Raw genomic sequence first — 22752 nt, 5'->3', positions numbered from 1 at the left:
TTTAATGTCAAGGGGACTTCCTTATAAAATACCTCTATATATGTAAAATACAGCTAAAAAATATTAGCTTGAATTATTTGATTGAAAGATTAATATCTTTCATAAGCTTAATATCATTCATAAGATTAATATCTTTCATAAGATTAATATATTTCAATCTCTTACTATTATTCATATCTTAAGGTGTAGTGGCAGTAAACAATGCTTGGAGTGACATTTGAGTAGTTTTGGGCCGTGTAGGGTTTCAGGGCACAGGACTGAATTGGTGGATTCCTCGCTAGCTTAGCTCATTAGCCTAATAGAGCTATCCTCTTTAGCTGAGGCTGCGGTGGATTGTAAATTCACCCCGGGGAGAGGGTGACCGCCCCAGGGAGCGCAGGAGCTTCTCACCGCTGAGAGAACAGCCGAGCCGCGCATTCTTGGAACTTTACACTGTGAGCCGGGCAGCGCTGTGCTGGACAGCCCGCGGGGATAACAGCCGAATGCCCCGCTAGCTCAGCTGCTAACCCCGCGAGCCTGTCGAGCGGCGCGCTGCCCCGGTAAGCGCCGGCTCGACTGCTCTGTCAGCGGGGATATATGATCCTCTGCCCATGGTGCAAACACCGACAGGTCTGTTACCGATGGTTTCAGTGTCCGAAATGAACTTTGATAATCATAACAAGCGTGAAAAGCCTGCTGCGGTCGGGCGGAAATGGTGTCACCAACATCCGGGCAAGGACATTGTCAAAATAAAAGCATATACAACATCGATTTGTATCGATGTTTGGACGTTGTATCGATTCAGTTGGATCGTTCGCAAATCAATCGATGGATCGTTACACCCCTAGTGCTTTGTGGTGAGTTTAATCGGAACCAAACGTTTGATCCCCCTATGTCATGTTCTCGCTCCTTCTTGTCCTGGTTAATGGCCAAATTTCCACAAAGCAATTGGTTTCCTCGGCAAAACACTGCAAGTCTTTTCTTTCCTGCTGCCTTGAGTATCGTCTCACTCCTTCCTTTTCTCATCTTCACAGCTAAAGACATGCCAGTTGATGAAGTCGCTATCTTTTGGTTACAGCTGAGAACCAACTTTGCAGGTTCCGAACCAATTTGATTTGACGTGTGAACACGCCGGCCGGTTCGGAATTAGAAAGCCCTATGGAAGGGTTAGTTAGGACACTGTGAAATTCAGGAAAGCAAGTTTTTTTTTTTAAAGTTTGTGTTTTAACTCTTCAGTATTTGGCTGAATGGTGCTTATCTGCCCATTGAAGGTCCAGTTGGGAACATTAGCATCGTGTATCAGTTTTGGCACAGGCATAACAGAGGAGAAGAGGGGAGCCTTTGTCATCTTTGACCTGTCAGCTGTGCCCAGTGCCTGATGGGAACATGGGTCATTGTTGTTGTTCAGATGCCACTGCAACAAGTGCACAATTGAGTAACAGATGACGGGGCCGTATCTCCCCTTCCTCTCTCCCCTTATTGCAGTGTGGCCCTTCTCCACATACACCATCCTGTTTACAATACAATGTAGTGGTAATATTGATCTGTGCATTGCTATTTACTCATCTAACACAGATGCATTTTTACAAAGTGGGCTTATCTATAGTGGGCTATATTTCATAGCTTTTTTTATTGGTGTAATGTAGTAGGGGAGAACGGGGAAATGTGAGACATCGGGTAATGTGAGACACCCTCTGTATCTAGGCAACGGAAAACAAATTTTTGGTTATTATTAATATAACGGCCCGTCATCAGACCATACGTACCGGATGGTTTTATACACATCGATCGCTCCATCAAATCCAAGTCCGAACTTTTTGTATGGGCAGAGATCGTTTTTTTAAGTGTCTTTATAAAGTTTCTTGTTAAACCTTAGTGTAGGCTACTGTTTCCTTATCACCGGGCCGCGGAGTCCCGTTGTGTGTTGTTTTGTGTTCGTCTTCACCGCCATGCGTAAAGGCAGTATTATGACAGCTGACGGGAGGAAAAAGAAAAAAATCATCTGACGAACGTGAGTAAACACGAAAACCTTTTTGCTTTGCTTTCTGCGCTCACCTATTTAGCTCTCTCCCTCTTTTATTAGCCCACACCTAGGCCTACACACACGTTAATTCTCACACATTTTATGTAGCTACAAGTCCAAGTGGTGGGCAATTCTGGTGCCGACTAGTAAGGCAGCGGGCGTTAAAGGACTATATGCATCCTTAATAAATTCACGTCAGGAACTCCGCCTGTGCGCTTGCTTGTGGGCGTGTCATCTCATTAGCATCTGTACTTTGGCCACGGCACACCTCTCCCAGGTGTGCCGTGGCCAAGGGGCTTAGGGGCCACTCACACTAGGGCCGCGGCCCCGTGCTCATTTGCATACTAAAGTCTAGAACGTTTGGCTAGTGTGACCACGCCATCCGTATTCCAGCACGGAACAGCCCCTTGGCCACGGCACACTTGGGAGAGGTGTGCCGTGGCCAAAGTACAGATGCTAATGAGATGACATGCGCAGAGAATGAAACGAGTAGTGTAGGCTACGCTCAACTTTATAATAGGTCCATGGTACGCTCCCAGAAAGACAGCCAGTCACAACTTAGGGTCACAACACTCCTGTGTCATATGTTTGTATAATTTAATTAACAGTGTGGGCTCCCGCTAGCTTAACATAGCGCTAGCATTAGCCTTCTTGAGGTGGATGCTGTCCTGCATCTATCACCGTCTCAGTGAGTGTGTGAGGGAGTGACAGACAGCCCTGCACAGACACAGGTCTGCCATGATTGTGTGCCAGGATCAATAGCAAAAATCCGTCATAAACAAAAGCGTTAAGTATCGTTATGCAGTACTGATAACATCTGAGCTTATCAATATTACGGTCTTTCAAAATGTTGCCCCGTGCTCAGCACTACTTAGCACCGGGTTTTGGTAGGCTACCCATCCCCTAAGTCTGTGTGTGTGTAAATGTCCCTTTTCAGTCACTTATTGCACTTTTCCTACATTCGCATACTAGACCTCTTCTCACAACAGACAAAGGTGCCATGTGAATGTCAAAATGTAGTAATTTAAATTGGCTACTGGTCCCTGAATTGTTTTTACATTAATATGCCGGTCCTTGGAACAAGAAAAGGTCGGGAGCCCTGCTATAATGCTTCATGTATTTCACTATAAATAGGCTACATTAAATCTTAACGGTTAACCGGTTAATAACCGTTAATTCTGGTGGTTAACCGGTTAAAGAAAAAATTTTAAATGGCCATCCCTACTTAAGATTTGGTACAGCTTACCACGGAATTTACATAAATATTTACATGTGTAAAAAACCTCTATCTGTGCAGGCCAAAGTTCACAACATGCAGGATTCAATTGACCTGTTTTATGTCAATTAAAAATGCCAAAAACTGAATTGTCGCATTTTCTAAAAGTATTTATTTTTCCGCATAGCTTCTGTTTTGTCCCACCCCCAAAAAAATCAACAAAACAAAGGGTTACGTTTAGGGCTGTCAAGCGATTAAAAAAATTCATCTAATTAATTACAGGCTCTGTGATTAATTAATCTAAATTAATCGCATACTTTTATGACACTTTTATACCTGTTTATAAACAGCTGTATAGCCTGCTAGTACAGTTTGTTTCTCTCTCTCTCTCTCTGTCTCTCATAACTTCTGTCTCCACAACAGACAGCGCTGCACTGCCACAGATGCCTATGCCGATTCATTCACCATCGTCGTACTCGTAGGCAAAAATATTGACACACACACACACACAGGGCGGGTGTCCGTTTACGCGGGAGACAAGACAGCTAGCAAACAAAATTGAGACACACGGAGGAAGATTGAGAGATACTTTTAAACCTGCATTGTTGCACCCACTAAATCAATAATGCACAGACACTGCGGAGAATAAAGTAAGATGTCTTCCTACCTTCATGCTTATTTGCCCGAAGCATCCCATAAACCGTCCATAGAGCCCTCGGCCCCGCCCTTTCCCCTGCTTCTCTCTTTACTTTTCTCCCTTTCACCCGTGCGGGCTGTGTATGCAAGCTACAGGTGCAGCTGCACACCACTTTTGCACCGGGTCAAAGGGCATTATAGAAGTGCGATTAATCTGCGTTAATTTTTCTGTGATTAATTAATCGAAATTAACGCGTTAATTGGACAGCCCTAGTTGCGTCACATTCCTTTAACCAGCTTTTATATCAATGTTTTTGCTTAAGTCTTTGAAATATGGTAATGTTTTTTGACTGATGTAGTAAAGTGTATGCGGCAGGTTCTGGAAAAATTAAGGTTCAATGTCGATTAACTCAGACGTATTGGCTGATGAGATGGTCGTGTAAGTGGGCGAGAGAAGGCAATTTTCTTGTAATTTTCTGTCTCAGTGGTCTCATTGCAGGCATAACACTTTGCCACAGAGTGCCTGACAGAGTGTACACACTGCTGTAATGGCTCCATTACAGCTCAGCACTGCCTCTGTTTCCCCCATCTATTGCAGCATGATATTATGATAGAAGCTGTTCTTAATCTTTGTCATGACTACTCTCAACCTACGACTCGTTTGTTGTTTTCGTGCCTATAGTTTAGCAACCTGTACTATTTAAAGCCTGTAGAATAAGCATTTGCTGGACTCATGAATGCACAAACGTATATAACCTGGATACTGAAGGAAACGCCACATTTTCAAGCAATTCCTGCAGTTATGAGGAGTGTCTACTTTTCTATGATTTCTAAAGACTGAGTATTCCTGGGCGTTCGTTGGTGATCTTCTCATCAAAAAGTATCAAATGGGAGTGTCATGTGGCTCTTTTTGGTTACAGGGTACCGGCTATACGGTACTCTAGCCTTTTTTTAGTTTTCCACTATGTTTTTTGGTATCTACAGTATATTCCATCAACTTTCCACAAAAGTAGGTACCAGGTTCTAAAAGGTTAAGTGAAACATGTCACTGACAAAAAAAAAACGTCACTGACATTTAGGGGTGTAAATCTCTGCTTTCATCACGATACAATATTACATCGATTCATTAGACAACGATATGATATTTGCCGATATCTAAAATCTGCTGCGATACGATTTCGATTCAGGGCTCAGCCATTTCCCTCTTTTTGATGAAATTTTATTTAATTTCAAGGGGACTTCCTTGACAATACAGATAACAAAAAATATTAGCTTGAATTATTTGATTGAAAGATTAATATCTTTCAATCTCTTACTATTCATATCTTAAGGTGTAGCGGCAGTAAACAATGCTTGGAGTGACATTTGAGTAGTTTTGGGCCGTGTGGGGTTTCGGGGCACAGAATTAACTGAATTGGTGGATTCCTCCCTAGCTTAGCTCATTAGCCTAATGGAGCTATATCTACTTTAGCTGCGGCTGCGGCAGCTCGTAAATTCACCTCGCGGAGAGGGTGACAGCCCCGGGGAGCGCAGGAGCTTCTCACCGCTGAGAGAGCCGCCGAGCCGCACATTATTGGAACTTTACACTGCCAGCCGGGCAGTGCTGTGCTGGACAGCTCACGGGGATAACATCCCAGATGCTCCGCTAGCTCGGCTGCTAACCCCCGCAAGCCTGTCGAGCGCTGCCCGGGAAACGTCGGTTCGACTGCTTCGTCAGCGGGGATATATGATCCTCTCCCCATGCTGCAAACACCGACAGGTCTGTTACCGATGGATTTTAGTTTCCGAAATGAACTTTGATAATCATACACAAGCGAGAAAAAGCCTGGTGTGGTCGGGTGGAAATGGTGTCACAAACACCCGAGCAAGGACATTGTCAAAATAAAAGCATATTCTACATCGATTTTCATCGATGTTTGGACGTTGCATCGATGCAGTTTGATTGTTCGCAAATCAATCGATGGATCGTTACACCCCTACTGACATTGCGTGATCAATGGGTGGCTCCCTATCTTGCACGAAAAATAGTCAAAGTGTTTTAAGCTTGCTGCCTCTCCAGCTTTTGTTCTTCTTTCTTTAAATGGCATCCCACTTGACAACGCCGTGGTCACTGGACGAGCTACAGACATTACTCACCTTGTGTGTTTTGTCGCATTGAAGATGACGTCACAGCTGTTCTCTGCCATGTTGCTATAAAAATCGGCTACACAAAGGCAGTACTATCATGGGTACTACCTTGTAATTAAAAACGACCTCCAGAACAGGACCCGGTACCAAAGTAGAGTATAGAGCCGGCACTATGTAATGGAAAAGCAGCTGTAGACTGACTGTTAAAGCGCCTATGATATACACATTTCTGACTTTGTAATTACAAAGGAAAGATCCTTTGGCAGGGAGTATACGTTCTCCCCGTCAAGAGACACGGAGATAAAGTATAAACAACTCATTGACTGCGCCAACTTTCATCAGGAGTCATTTTTCTCTAGACAAAAAGTGAACACATTAAGGCTTCAAGTTCTCGTCTGGTGTGGGCGCCAACGTTCATTATTTTGCTTTGTCGTCGGCTGAAAGGAGTTTAATTTCCATGAAATCGAATGTAAATGACAAAAGATGACGTCAATAATGGTTTGATTAAAGACCTCGTCTTTACCTCCTGCCAGAAGCAGCTGAAAAAAAACATTTTCAATTTGAATGGATAAAATGAATCCTCGTCCATTAGCTTTGAACCCACTGATCCCTTGTGATTATTTTTCGACTTAATGAGCAACATTTAAATGAAAACACAGGCCTGACGATCACAGTACACAGAGTGGTATGTCATGTGATCAGGTGTCCTCGGGCAGCTTTATCCAGTTACCAAATGTTGGAAGAGTGTCAGTGACGCAATAGATCACGTTCCCCATTTGATTCAAATGTCACGACTGGGATCTTTTCAGCCCTTTTTTTATCAGCAAATAGACCTGACATGGGGGCCTCTCATGTGAGGAGAGGAGGCTGCAGGTGTGGATCATGGCGTCTGTACACTCAGCCTTCATTGAATGTGTACAAGATTTGAAATGCAGGAGTAGCAGCATCGTCGCACGTCAGAGGCATGGGGTGAGTCATCAAATTGTAGGATCGGGACCATCTTTCTCTCGCCGTCACTCAGCTATCACATTTGGCCTCGCAGACACATTCAGGACTATCCACCCACCCACAGAGTCCCACCTACACAGATAGCTCAGTATAATGCTATGGCTCTGTTTAAGGTTAATGCGTTCTACCTTCACTGCTCAACAATGAGTTGCTTAATGGGCCTGAAGCAGCTTCTCTCGTTTATTTATTTCGCATACAATAACCTTGATGTGAGCAACCCATTCGCCCACTTCATGATGTTTTCCACCTGCCCCACAATGGAGAGGCCACAGTGACCGTCAGCTGCAAACACTCCAAGGCCTCCCTCACTGAAAAAGAATCCCACAGGTTAAAGTTGTTGTTGAGTTGGAAGACTCAAAAGAGACGGATTCATTTAAAAAATTAATCCTGGTATATCAACGTATGTTAGCGGCGCTCATGAATTCTATATTAATAATTTATTTCATTTACATAGCGCCTTTCTCAAACCCAAGGACGCTTTACATTGGGGATAAGAACAATCAAAGAAGACAAAATAGGGCAATCAAAGCAAAAACAAAGGGGAAGGGGTCAGGGGCAGTAGGCTGAGTTGAAGGGGTGAGTTTTGAGGAGAGTTTTGAAGATGGCCAGGGATGGTACATTTCTAATGTCTGTGGGAAGAGAAAGTTCCAGAGGGTGAGGGCTGCCACACTGAAGGCTCGGTCTCCTAATGATGGAAGCCTTGTGCGGGGGATGGAAAGCAGACCAATGTCCAAGGGCTGCAGCTTCTGGTGCAGGTGTAAAAAATGAATGTGTTAACAATGTAATAATCTAACTCAGCATTGCAAGATGGTGAATAGGACTATTTCACAAAACGTGAAAATATTCCTTTTTAAAGCAATTAAGGCCTCAGCATTTTGCCTCAATAACTGCTCACACTTTTTCTTGTTTTTTTTTCTACTTTTCAACGGATTAAACCGATGCATGCAACACATCCTGTTCTGGAAAAAAAATCAGATTTCAGGACAGGTTACCAGAGATAAATGGATCTTATCTTTAGAGGGTGCCAGACTGAAACTCTACACCACTCATGGAATGGGTGGTCATAATGGCCTCAGCGCGTGTGTGTGTGTGTGTGCGTGTGTGAACTCGCACATTCCCCACTGTGCTGGTATTTGCTGTATCAGCAGTTACTCTGGGTGTTGTTGTGGTCAGAGAGAACTATCATGGAAAATTCCACACAGGAAACAGGTTGAGTCCATTGTGTGTGTGTGAGTCAGTAAGTCAGTCAGACAGAGAGAATAACAAAGTGCATGAGAGGATCAATGTTTTGAAAGAAAAGTCATTTATTGCATTATGCATTAGATGCATTTGCCAAAGCTCCAGATCCTCAAATGGCTGATTCTGATACTGCATTCAAACCTAAAATAACTTTTTTTTAGATGTTATTTGGCTCCAGAAATGGTCAACAGTGAGTGTAAATGAGTTTGAGAGTGAACATCCTTCAGTATCTGTGTGAAGTTTCAATGTCATTTTGGCCGGCGTCTCTGCCTTCTGCGCACAGCACATTTAAATTCCAGTTATAACAATTGATTATGCAGCACATTTTTCTTTTGTAAAGTGTGTGTGTGTGTGTGTGTGTGTGTGTGTGTGTGTGTGTGTGTGTGTGTGTGTGTGTGTGTGTGTGTGTGTGTGTGTGTGTGTGTGTGTGTGTGTGTGTGTGTGTGTGTGTGTGTGTGTGTGTGTGTGTGTGTGTGTGTGTGTGTGTGTGTGTGTGTGTGTGTGTGTGTGTGTGTGTGTGTGTGTGTGTGTGTGTGTGTGTGTGTGTGTGTGTGTGTGTGTGTGTGTGTGTGTGTGTGTGTCAAACAATAGACGCTGTTGGTAACTTCTGTGGAAATTCTCTAATATTCTTTCTATAATAAGGCCACTTCATTAGACCTTTTGGAACTGGAATTTCCAGGTATGGATTAGGGCCCGGCCGATTTAATCGGCCGATTATAGCACATCTCCATTCAGTAATCATGTTGAGTGAGATGCATTGCTGCCCCGGAGGTAGCCTTTTAGCATATTAACAGCAGCAGCAGGTGTGTTGTATGTAATACATTAGATTAATTCACACTTGACAGTTCCCCCTGACACCAATAGCAGAGTCATTGGTCATCTCTTGACTGTTAATAGTAGTTGATATTACTATAGTTATTATATAGAATTTATATAGTGCTTTATTGGAAGTCATTCAAAGACACTTTACATCAAACATATAGAAAATCATACAAAAGAAACCAAAATACAGACAAATTAAAGGTTTGGAGTGGAGTCCGTTGTAATTATGCTTTCTTGAAGAGGTGAGTTTTGAGTTGACTTTTGAATGAGTTTATTTAGTCTGAGATGCTGATGTTTGGAGGGAAGGAGTTCCAGAGGGTTGGGTGCAGTTACATAAAATGCTTAATATTCTAATTTTAAAAATGCGTCATGTCACTTTAGTCATATTTGTAACACTTTATTTTTTTTAGATAATGCATATTTCAATAGATAAAAAGTTCCTGTACACCTATTGACAGTAACAAGTATTTGTATATATTTAAGGGTTCAAAAAAGTAAATTCTTTCAATATATATTTATGGGATAAATTTTTTTTTTAAACGGACGATTTAATCGTTATCGTAATTTTTCTCAGAAAATAATCGGCATCGGCACCCAAAAGTCCAAATCGGTCGGGCCCTAGTATGGATATACATTTTAGCTGGAAAACTATAGACACACACACACACAGTATGTTATGTTTGACATCCTGTCATCCATCATCTTCTCACACTGCTGCTTTTTTATAATCCTGTTCTGCACCTCTACTCCTTATGGCTCAGTTTTTCTTATCTCATCATCATGTGTTTTTAATGCATAATTTCTTTGGAAGCTTTTCAAGCTGATGCCTTTCATCTGTGCTTTCCCTCTGTTAAAACCACATTGGATAAATGTGGACTATTGTCCTGTTATTCTACATTGTTACTTCATTTGTTCTCTTTGACTTGTTTTCTCGCTAATCTTTTGCTTTTTAGCCACACTAGCTGCGTGTATCTATGAACAGGCCCGCCGACACAAATGGCTGGGCCCCTGAACACCTCCAGTCAATGGGCCCCTCTTACTCATACTTTACTTGTATCAATGTGTGTGTGTGTGTGTGTGCGCTCATCCCTAAATAAACACATACATGTATTTGTAGATTGACTAACTATCTTATCAACTAGGGACGTGCAGCGAGAGTTTGGGGAGCAGTAGCTCAAGTGAGAAAAAGGACTCTTTTGTGATTATTATACTGTATATGTTTATAAAAATAGTAGCACATTTCTTACTTGCTTACCAATTTATTGTTATACCCTAAAACTCACGCAATTGCTTAATATTCAACAGATTTTTACAAAATAACATTGGTTTTCTTGAGTATTCACTAGGTTTATCACAGGGGCAGGCAACAACAAAGGACACTATTACATATATTGCCTATGCTGCGGGCCGCCCCCGAGGTGCAGTAAAAAACTGGTCAGACATCCTTATGGTGTGACACCTGGGTCTGGTCTATGCAGTATGTTCAGTATGTGACATGAAACTCATGGAAAACATTTCAAATTGTACCTGGTTGCTGGTGTCAACCTGAAGACATAGGTCAAAGACTTTGGACCATATTGTCCCCAAAGGGACATTCTTTATCACAAAAATGTTATAAGAATGAAGAAGAACAAGAAAAGGTAGACCTGTTTTCTGTTTTACCTCACAATTCATAGAATAACACCCAGACACAAGTAGCAGGACGACTCAGGTAAAATAATCCAGACAAAACTGTACAACAATATATCAAAACCAAATGTTGTAACCATATGGCACACAAAAAAGTAAAGGAAATGAATGCATAATTGTATTAAAGAACTACATTCATCTGATATGGAGACACCGGAATTCATCAAGGAAATAATTTTACTGTAACTCAAATTTAAAAAAGCTCTTCAAGACAAGATTATTTTGAGAGTTCAAATTAAATGGATGCTGGGCTGAAAGATTCTACAATTTCTTGGAGAACAAATTGATATTTATTTTGTGATTAACACATTACTACAACTAGGTGGGAAGCCAACAAGGCATATACTGTATAAGAGGTCAAATTATAAGTTATGCAAGTATACAGGACGCACATAAAGTGGAGGGTAGCAGAGGAGTAGATATTGGCATTTTACCCAAGTTACAATATTTAAAATGTTTGTTTTGTCGTTATGGTTGTGCAAGTTTTAAATGGTTATAGTGAATATTTCTGTTAAAAATAATGTTCATAAGGCTCAGTTAGGTTCTTGGCCTCTGAAGACCATGGGCCCCCCAAGGGCTGGGCCCTAGAAAGCTTTCCCACTGTCTACCCCTTATGGGCGGCCCTGTCTATGAATAGCAACGTCTTTCCCCTGATTTTCTTCTAGTGCCAATGCATTAGTGGGAATGTAATAACATTATGCTTCATTATACGGTCCTGTAAAAAGGCTGGATGGATGGATGGATTAAAGCTGGGGTATGTGATTTCTCATTGGTCAAAGTTAACATGAGCTGTACACTTTGACCAATCAGAGCGAGGCTCCGATTCTCTGTTTTTATTGGCTGTTGGGACTGTCCATTCACTTTGGCACGACTCTGTTGTTATAGAGCATGTAGGGGAGGGACCAAAGAGAACAAGTGGAGCGGTTGAGGTATTTGGATTCGAATCTCTAACCCAACTGCCATTTTCTCCCCAAATCCTCCACCCCAACTTTAAGGAGAGACTTTTATTTTGAAAGTTATCTACATAACCACTTTGAGTGTTGCCAGAGGAAGTTCAGAGGATAATTGTCACTGTTGAAACATTCTCTTGACAACACTTTAAAAAAAATATATATATTTATTTTGTCAGTCTATTTAAGAGCAGACAGTTTTAATAGATTTGGAGACTGCAATGTCCTCCTAGGTACAGCATCACCCCTGTGGCCACACACAGCAAAGATATATCTATCCATCACTGAGCTGCTGACAATCCAAACAGGTGGGAGGAATACTAAACTTGGCATACTAAATCCGTACTCCCCTTATCGTGTTTTCCGAGCGTACTCCTTATCTCTTGCTTATCAGCCACTTTTCATTCTCCTCCTCCCACTGTGTCTCTCCTTCCCCTCTTCTGTTCTGAACCACTAGCCTTTCTTTCTCTCAGTGCCCTTTTTAAAGATTAGTTTTTCCTGTTTCATTTTGGATCTCGTTAGTAATTGTTTCCCAGCGTGACAAATGAAAAATGTAAGGTTGACGTTTTGAGTCTCCTTTGTCTTTGGGGGAGGAGGGGAATTGCACTCCTCAGTGTAGTGTGTGTGTGTGTGTGTGTGTGTGTGTGTGTGTGTGTGAGATCATCGTCAGCCATCACCCGGCCTCCCTCCAGCAGGAAGTGTGGCGTCCAGAGCGGCTGGGATTACATTAACCTTCATGTATATTGAGTTAAGTCGAATCACTGCCTTGTGCCTGGAGGCTATGTAATGTATGGATGCTTCTGTCCGTCTGTATGAATGCTCAGAAACCAACCTTCCTGGGTAAATACAGTACACCTGATTCTGGAGATCATCGGAGAATGAGTGCTGCAGTTTCTGTCATCATTTATCATCCGTCCTCTTGGAGAAGTCGCCTTCTTCACTATAAATCATGCTTTTCTAGTAAACAAACCAATCCCAGGCAGCAGGCTACATAATCCATCACAAGCACGCTTTCTGGTCATCACGTCTGACATCCATACAAAGTGACCATAGAGGTTTTGCTTCCTGTAAACTGTATTTTAAAGTTTAATTTTATTTCATATGCATACGGTAGTTCATTTAAAGATTGCTCTAAAAAGGACAGAAAAGAAGTTTAAGTGTTCAAGAAGCTTATTGGCTATTTATGTCTGTACAAAAGTTCATGGCAAGCCCATGCGATTAGTTTCTTCAGATATTTCTGAACCAAAGCGGTGGAACAACTAAAAAACCAACAGGTGGCAGTGTTATCCATAGCTTCAAATTAAAGTAGAAATAGGCTACACACTAGTAAACCTCTAACAGTAAAATTAAAGAAGTTCAAGAATTCTCTTCCTTTTCATCCTTTTTAGCTTTGTGAAAATCCCTATTTAATGTTAAACACATCTTTATCTTCTTTCTTGAAGAACAAGCTAAAAACACAACATTGACATAGTATCATCCTCTAAATTCATTATGGTAGGCTACGGTATATACCTGACAAATTAGTAGACATTTAAACTGCATGCATATTTGGGCGAGTCAGATAGTTATCAACTTCAGTAAAAAGTCTGCGAGTAATGCTAAGACTCATTCAAGACTGGTTAAAATCTGTTTTCTCAAACCAGGTCGGGAGCTATTCATTGTTAGCGAGCTAGCTTAGCTGTCATTGTGTAAACTGCTTAATTGCAATAGTAGTGATTGGTCATCTTGGGCAGTTACGCACATGGCTTCAGGTTCATTACCGCCCCCGTGGTTGGCCTCGGAAATCACACCCTGGGGTGTGCATTCAATGGTATTAAATCCATGTAGTGTCTAGCAGCTCTCTCATCTCTTTTCTCCGTATGCTCTCATTGAACAATATACCAGTAATGGAAAGTTGGAATCAGTGTGGGGGGGGGGGGGTCTCTCTTTTTTTTCCCACATTTCCCCTAATTGGTTGACGAACCCTGTGAGGTGATGATGTAATATCGGTCCTGTGTGAATTAATGAGGGGACTGTTTCCCTTCCCTGTCTCTTGTCAGGTCGCATTTGGTGTCTGAAATTGGTGTTGCCGTGGTAACAAGGGGGTTCAATGAAGGCCACCAGCAGGTCTGATTCACTGTTTGGTTTGTGAGGAGCCTGTTGTGTTTCAGGGATTAGGTAGAGACATGTTTTGAATGACGCTCGGCACGGACGGACGGACGTGTGTGTGTGTGTGTGCGTGCGTGCGTGCGTGCGTGCTGGTGCATTAAACAGGGATTTGTTGCGGAGTGTTTGATCAGTTCTCTAAAATCTCTGAATCTCTCCTCAGGTGTGACACATCCTCTGCCGTGCTTCCTCCTTCCTCTCTAACCCGTTGACTCCTCCTCTTCTGTGATGTCATCATCTCAGGCCACGCCCATCCAGGGCTCACGAGCAGCGACGCCTCCGCTGATCTCTGTAGGATCCCCACGCTCACCAGGGTCACCAAGTAAAGGCATATTCTATATTGTTTTAATATTGAGGCTGTACACTACAGTACTGTATCATTTCTTAAAGGGACACTCCACTGATTTTACACAATGACATTTTTTCGACCTCACAACAAAGCAGTGTGGAGTTAGGACCTTCCTTGACATTTTTCAGATCAAACTATGATAAACGTCTTACATCCGGTTGAACTTAACCAACCGTTGTGTGCCCAAAGAAAGAATTTGGGCATTTTTTTGTACCAGTTTTAATTTTACTGGAGGTTAAAATGTATGAATAATTAGGCGCGCTGGCCCTCACTTCGCCTCGGAGGTATACGTCAGCTAGATGGGCGTATCTCCCGCACCCCAAATTCACATCAAATGCCCTTTTTTTGGTAATGAGGCGGAGTCAAAATCTGACAAGATGGCGACGCACATAGGCCAGGACAATTGGAAGCAAAAAAGAGGAGATTCAGTAATGGCACTGAAACAATTATAACGAACCTGAACACTGAACCTGAAAATGAGCATAATATGTGATCTTTAAGTACATTTTGCTGCTAATACTTATGCACTTTTTTACTTTTAATGGAGTATATCTACATTGCCATACTTCTAAGTGAAGAATCTTAAAGGTCACATATTATGCTAAATGCACTTTTTAAATGTGTTCTAACATATCCATGGGTCCACGGTGTGCCTAGAGACTGCCAAAATATTTAAAAAAATAACACTCTCCTTTTCTCACTCTCCCCCTTTCTGAAACCACCACCCCTCCCCCACCCAATATACTCCAGTCAGAATTCTCCCCTCTTCTGACCTCACAAACTGGAAAGCCAGAAGCTTCTACTGTGCAGCCCACACCCCTATTTCTTATTGGTCCACGGCCCTGACAGACAGAGGGCGAGGCGTATCTGGCTTCGCTTCCGGACAGGGGGCGGGGGGAGCTCAAAGATTGTATATTTACGAGGGGAGCTGCCGCTCTTTTTAAAAAAAATAGGCCATTGTGAGATTAGCTGAACATCAGCATAGTACAATAAATTATCTGAAAGTTTTTTTCAGCAAACAATTAAAGAAAAACGTATTAGGGACCACTAAGACCATATAATATGGTGTATAGTATAATAGAACTGAAAAGTGTATAATATGGGAGCTTTAATAGTTCTTCCACAGCTGATGTCATTTGTAACCTGGTCAGAAGCGTTGTTTGTTATTCAACATGATGTAACACAGTTGTTTGTCCCTTCAGAGTCCCTCCTGCCTCCGGGATACAGAGATCGCTCGCCTTCCCCTATGAGAGGCTTCCTCATCCCCAGCCCTCTGCCCACACGCAGAAACAGGACCTTCTCTGCGTGAGAACACACACACACACACACACAAAAGCCTTATGATCCAGTGAAGCCTTTTTTTATTATTAGCTCCTAAGTATGTTTCCAGTACAGTAAGGAAAGCTTGTTGAACAAAGTTCTGTAGTTATTGCTAGACCTTCTCATGATTCAATCTTGAATGTAGTCGAAGGCAGAACCGAAGCTAGCCTGCACCTACTCACTGAAGTTGCACTTGACTCTTTAGCATTTCTACTAGCGTTTCTGTTGAAAAATGCACCATTGTCAGCTCGTTCAGATAGATACGTATAGACCAATGTCCAGAGGCAGAAACCTGTCATAGCATGCACTCTCAGTGAAGACTCGCTCACACAAAGGAATCCCACCACTGCATTCGTGGGAACTTCCGACCAGTGCAGGCAACTTTCTTTGGGAGCAGTGCTGTTGCTTAAAAGCGGAAATCCACATGTCAACACACAGGTGGTCCCCCCACGCACACAGGAAGAGACGAAAAGCCAATTTGTTTTATATGTAATTTACTTTAGAGAAGCTGCCTATTTGCCCCCCCTGGGTGCCATTGTAATAAGAGGAATAATTATTCGCTATTATTCAGGTTTACTCTGAATATTTTTTATTTATTCATATTTATAATTTCTTTTTTGGGCATTTTTATGCTTTATTGATAGTGCAGAGAGACAGAGGTGAAATGGGGCAGAGAGGGGAGTGACATGCAGAGTACGACCGTGGGCGGGAATCGAACCCGGGTCTGCTGCTGGGCCCGGCCCGGGGGGGAGACGCCCTACCAACTGAGCTAAGGGCGCCCCTTGGACACAGATCTGCACAGCCATTCAGTCACTAGATTGTTTTTGCATGTTCTCCCTTACCTTAACATGTGTTGTCATGGCAATGCTAGTTTACCCATTAAAGGTATAATCCCTTAGTTTTTTTATTTAATCAAATCCCATTTTTCTCACTGTTTATGGCAATTTTCCAGCAATATCTCTTTTGAAATTTTTCAATTCCATAATTGCTTACTTATTTCAATTGTGAATGGCGGGGTCCCCCTTTCCCAAGCAGCATTCAATCTGTGTACAAGGGATGTTTAGGAAGCTGTGCATTTATGCATTCAATGTAATTGCAGAAGGTCAAAAAGGTGGTGCATGTAAGCATTTCTTGTAATGCGAACATGTAACATTCAATCATGAGTTAGTTTTTAGTATTACCCTGTTGGCTAAGTTGCATCTCTCTGTCTCTCTGTGTGTGTGCAGGACGGCTCGTGCAGCAGAGGGTCCGGTGTATACTGGCGTGTGTAAATGTTTTTCCCGCTCCAAAGGCCACGGCTTCATCACGCCATCTGACGGGGGCAACGACATCTTTGTCCACATCTCAGAGTGAGTGTGTGTGCGCTGTGAGGATGAGTGTGTTTGGGGATCGGTTGATGTGTGTAACTGTCGTGGGCAGTGGGTGTCTCCGGTAACTGTATTGTGTGACTGAGGCTGTTCTGTGGGTGAAACTCCAGGACCAATGTGTTTTTCCTCCTAATGCGATGAAAGACAGGGCTGCTTTTGTTTAAGTCAAACTGTGTTATGGTCTGTGTAGGAGTAAAGAGAAAACACACACACACACACAGGAATGGTAGTAGCTGCAGGTGTGTGTAGGAGGACATCAGAATATCTGATGTCCTTCACCACGGTGCCTTTGTTTATAACCCACAGGTCTTAAACACATCTACGTCAGCAGGGTATGCACACACGTCCAACGTCCAGACACACACACACACGCAAACGCATAAAACACAGAAGCCCAATGTGTACTGTGAAACCGGACGCAATAAAACGTCTCACAAAGTTTGGGTTTCTCTCTTCCTGCCTCCAGGAGTCTGTTTGTATTCATGTTCCTCTCTAATTAGCCTTAAGGCCGGGACACACCGGCCCGATAATCGGTCATCGGACGTGGCCGGAGAGTCTGGAGGGGGCGGGGACACGAATCTGTTTGGTGTGTTCGGTGCCGTCGTAGATGTCGTCGGGCTTCTTTTCAGCCGATTCAACATGTTCAATCGGCGTCGGGCAGTCTTTCAGTCGGAGCAATTTGATTGGTGGAGGGCTAGCGAATCAGTGAAGTCCGGAAGTGAGGCGGGTAGCACAAACAGCAGTATCGCATCGCTAGCCATTGTTTTAATTTGTTTGTTTGTTTCGTTCAGCGAGTATTCACATGCATCAACCCTTCTTGACTGCTCTAAGGAGAGCTGTCCCATCATTTCCGGCTTCCGTATTTTTTTGGGCCACAATACAGATTAGCGCCGCCTGCTGTTATGGAGACATTACATCCCGCGCAAGCGCAGAGCTACGGAAAGTCAGTAGTCGGCTCGGTGTGTTCTTGGCACTTTTTTGGCCGCGACGGGCAGACTGGAGCTGCCTGAATCGGCAGACTTCATTTTCGGGCGACAGTCGGTAGTCGGACCGGTGTGTCCTGGCCTTTTAAAGGGACTCTTACCTTTGTTGCATTTTTACACTTTTTTTGGATTAGGTTAAAATGGTATTAATAAGGTAATTACACTCTAAAATATAAGACAGACCCAACAGGAGTAAAAACAAACAATGATTTCAATCTCATAATATTATGAAAAATATATATAAAATTCAACCAATTGGCCGACAGACCTGTCTGTTTGCGGTCTGCTTCTGTATTGCGCATTCTCAACTAGAGGGTTTGTTTTGATTCCACGGCAGACAGTAGCGACCATTGTAGAAAAGGCCCCAACGTTCATAAGTTACAGTGTTGTTATTTCTTACAGTGTGTTAAAATGTGTTTTGTTCAGTGTGGATAGCTGTCAGTTAGGGCCGTGACGTCAGTCGGCCAGAGAGCCTGTTTAGTTTCCTTTCTCTTCTCCCTCGGTCAGATGTGTGAGCGTTGCCGCAGTAAGCGATCATTCCACATGGAAACGTGTTTATCTGAGTTTAAATGTGAATCACCCGTGTGTGAGTATGTACATGCAGTCCCGATCGCTGTTATAATATAGTTTGCATGCGATTCGCGGGTCGCAACAGCTGTTGTAACGTCTCCTCACGAGCGGAGTTTAAACCTTTGTTCTTTTCCCGCGATCTATATGCGACTGTGCCTGTGAAAGAAGGAAAATAAAGAGCGGATAAAACCCTATTCCACCTCTCCTAGTCTCATGCTTATAGTCTGACGCCTTTGGCTATAAGTGGTATTCTGGCCGACAACTCTGAAGTGAAACCAGTGATACAAGCATGGAATGAGGGTGTGGGGGCATTGGAGGGAGGCGGGATGGTATGATAGTGCTGTAATTCTCAATTGCAGGATCGGTAAGAGTCCCTTTAAGGAAGGTGTGTGTGCTTGTGTGCGTGATTGAGTGACCAATACAATCAGCCTGCTAATGGCCGGAAACTGGATTGGGCTCATTGTCACAGATATCCGATATACACCAATATCTGATTAGTGCATCCCTACTTTTCCACTGTTCCACCATCAGTAACTCTCCTCTCCTTCCCCCCCCCCCCTCCCTCTCTGCCAGTATCGAGGGCGAGTATGTGCCGGTGGAAGGCGACGAGGTCCGCTACAAGATCTGCGCCCTCCCCCCCAAGCACCTGAAGATGCAGGCTGTGGAGGTGACCATCACACACCTCAACCCAGGAACCAAACACGAGACCTGGGCTGGACACGTGGTCAGCAGCTGAACACCCAGTGGCTCTGCAGTGGCTTGGGCAGGGCGGCGGAGACAGGAGGGGGGGTCACCGAGGGAGAAAAGGGGGTGAGAGTGAGTGTTTTATGATCACATAGGGAGTAGGGGATGTCCCAGACTAAGAATTTACATAGTCCAATCTGATTGGTCCGAATCATGTCTATAGTCGACTTAATCGCCCAATCATGTTTGTTTTTTTCCTCATTGATTCATATTTTCATTTGCGATATCGGCTTCTATTTTTTCCAGATTTCTGTTGACAGTATAATAGGCTGATAATTAATAACACAATGGGCGATGATGTATTATGATTTATTGTGAGAAACCAAGCAATTCCATGAAAAAGCAGACAGCTCCCCCATATAGCCAGACTAAAATTATCCTTGTTTCGTAATCACAATTTGTGGCTATTCGACTGCGAGCTTGGCAGTCGAAATCTGGCTCCTTTGATCGAGTTCATAGGGGGCTTGTTCAACATTCCAAGGCAGCTGGCATATGTAGAAGGAGAGAGACATGGCCGCTGTTCTGAGGTGGCAAGTAAAGGTTTCATTCAGTTTGATCACACAGTTTACTTAATATGCTGAAATGTGGGAGGCTTCCTCTACCTTACCTGGGACGCAACAACCTTTATACAGTGGGTGTGGCTGGTGAGTTAAAAGATAGAAGATCTCATTTGAAGTGATATTTATCATAGAAAAATGTATCACATTAGGGTTTCTTGCTTCGATTATTTTTTTTTGATAGAGCACTGTTTGAAATGATGAGGAAAGTCCTTTAAGCCGCTGTCAATACTGATGCGAGAACAGACAAGCGGCACCGTAGGTTTGTTTTCCAGTGTGTGCCTACTTCTACACAGAGAACCTACAGCTCTGTTTGTGCCAACCTATATCATCTGATTGTCTGTACTTGATCATGCATACGAGTGGCTCAGTGAATTAAAGCATTTTCAACCAGCACATTCAAGTGGATTCTCTTGTTTTTTTTGCAAGTTTCTTTTAAGTTTCAACTTCTTTTTTTTCTCTCTCTCTCTTTCTTTGGCAAATGTGCTTTACGTTAAGCTAAAACAAAATGTGTCATTTCCGTGTATTTATTTATTTATTTATTGTCTTTAATTATTATTATTATTATCATCAGAAATGTAATTCTGAGCTCAGCTGATATATTTTCTATATTTCAAATCGTATAAAATGTCCGTTGTGAAGATTAAGAACAATCATACGCAAAATGCAAACAGTTGATTGTATTCATGCTATATCCTTCATGTCATGAACAGCTTCATGTTGTAAAGGTAGTGGATATATTGCTGCATAGCTTAACCGTATAGGTTTTCAAACAAACGTTTAGGCTAGCACATATTCCAAAATCTTTAAAAATTTTACCGATCGTTGATATAACAGTGCATGGAATATGAATTATGGGTAATATGAGCTCATAAATGGCTCCCGTTTACAAAATGGATGAGTTATGATTGATAAGTGATCATATTTCCTTCCCTGAGACTAATTGTCATATGTTTGATGCAGTGGGTCTGTAGTCAGCAGCACTGATAAACGTCATTCTGCTGCCCTCCTCTGTTCACATGTGTCTACTACAGCCTTATTCATCCATTGTTCACAGCCATCATACTGTACATCATCATTTCCACTACGGGGGATATTATCACACAGAATTAAAAATGTAATTGGTTTAATCAAAAGAGAAACGTTTAGATAGAGTATTATATCTTAGCACAGCTCATGATTGAAAGTCAAATGGCCAGTTACCAAGTAGCTTTGTTAAATGTTAAATGCACATTCTGCCTTTCTGTTTCAGTAACATCACAAAGGTTTAATGATTGTTTAACTTAATTATTACTGGCATCATGTGGCATCCTAAGCTTAATGCAGCACTTATATTGGAGCTTGAAAAGTATTCAAACTACTTAAAGATAATTAAAAATGTATCAGATTCATCTTATACAATATTCAGATCAGTGTGAAGGCTGTTTATTAGAAATGGGGTTTATAATATTTGATAAATATTTCGATATTGGATTAATAATAAACAAATTACCAATTGCCCTGAATTCTATCATGACCTAAACACTACAAACATTCCAATTGACAGTAATAATTGTTATAATAATGTAGTAATGTACAAATGTATTCTGTAACTGAAATATGAAACAATTGGTATGTTTATCCACTTACTTACTAAATGTATTCATGTTAGTTACTTTATTTTGAAATAATATCACCATGATTCTGTGTGTTATGGTGTTCGACTTGGTAAGAATATATCCATAAAGTTACACTCCCCAACCCTACACAGCTCTTTATAAACAACATACTAAGCAGTATTTAATACCAATAAAGAGAGGTAAATGGAATATCAATATCTACTTTTACCAATATTAGTTTTGCAGTTCTTCACTTTGATGATTTGAGAGCAGTCAACGCTCAGGTCAAAAAGGTCAAGACATCTCTTATCACTATTACTTTCTATTATTAGCCTACTACCAATGTATGAATGAGCCTTAGTTGCATACTGCAAATTGTGACCGGATTTAGTAGGACATTTGGGTATTTTTGTCATACTGTATTGACATGGATGTATTCAGGGGATTTGCTAAATCTTTTTCTGGTATGCTAAAAAGTATCAAAGTATAGGCATTGGAACGCACCCTCTGTCTCCAGTGAAGCAGCAGCAGCAACCTCTGCTGTCTGTCCAGAGAAGTGTAAAAAGCTTACAGCACCTGGTATTCCCAGGCGGTCTCCCATCCAAGTACTAACCAGGCCCTATTTTCTGTTTCTATTTCTATTCTGTTACAAGCATGTACTGGAGTCAATAAACTAAACTCATCATTCCTATTACTTCCTATGTTTTAAAAAATGTGTGAATGAGACTTTATTACAAACTCTGCAGTCCATCTATAAATATGACATTTATGATTTTATAAAACTATTATTGGATTATTGTCACTGATACACTTGTACGCAGCATATTGTATCACATTTTACCAAACATGTCTTGAGAGACAACATTGAATATACGAATGGGCCTTTTAAATATGCTCTAACATCACCTTTAGTAAATCTGTCTCTATACAATCAGTTTTTCATGGCAATATTGGTACTTTTACGAAGTATAGTTATTCTACCACTAAACACGAGTAATATATTCAGGAGAAAGTGGCAGTAGGAAGTTCTTAGTAAGCTTGCAGTACTATTACACAGTTCTCAAGTACACCACAACTGGTTTTTACACAATAAGTCTTTGCACATTTTACAAACAAAACTCCAAATTCTATGTATTGAGCTTCTGATGTGTAAAAAGGCAGATTTTCTTCATCTTTTGACAAAGCCAAGCTAGCCTTTTCCCCCCATTTCTTTTTTATGCTAAGCTAAGGTAACAGGCTGCACATATCAGCTACACATCATAACAAAATCTTCTTCTTTTGGTGAGAAAACGAAAGTGCAATTACCAAAAAGCTGACCTTTTGCTATAGAATGTTTTGTTTTGTTTGTCAGACAGCTTTACTAGTGCATTATCTTACATAAATGAGTCAATATGTTCTGTAACAAAGAATTAGTTATAAGCTTGCTTATT

The 22752-nt window shown here is 41.9% G+C and overlaps 1 protein-coding gene across 1 annotated transcript in view; it reads left to right on the top strand.

The window, feature by feature from the left end:
* The window catches only part of carhsp1 (calcium regulated heat stable protein 1), a 32331-nt gene extending 12209 nt beyond the window's left edge, over positions 1 to 20122 (top strand). The window contains exons 2-5 of the mRNA XM_080043657.1: positions 13998 to 14156; positions 15386 to 15488; positions 16730 to 16852; positions 18997 to 20122. Of these exons, the coding sequence (XP_079899783.1) occupies positions 14063 to 14156; positions 15386 to 15488; positions 16730 to 16852; positions 18997 to 19159 (483 nt within the window). The 5' untranslated portion in view covers positions 13998 to 14062 and the 3' untranslated portion in view covers positions 19160 to 20122. The remainder of the gene's footprint in view (positions 1 to 13997; positions 14157 to 15385; positions 15489 to 16729; positions 16853 to 18996) is intronic.
* Positions 20123 to 22752: the final 2630 nt, after the last annotated feature.

Source organism: Ammodytes marinus (genome assembly GCF_949987685.1).
Source record: "Ammodytes marinus genome assembly, chromosome: 16".
In the NCBI taxonomy this organism is placed as follows: domain Eukaryota; kingdom Metazoa; phylum Chordata; class Actinopteri; order Uranoscopiformes; family Ammodytidae; genus Ammodytes; species Ammodytes marinus.
This window is presented reverse-complemented; position numbering and strand designations above follow the sequence as displayed.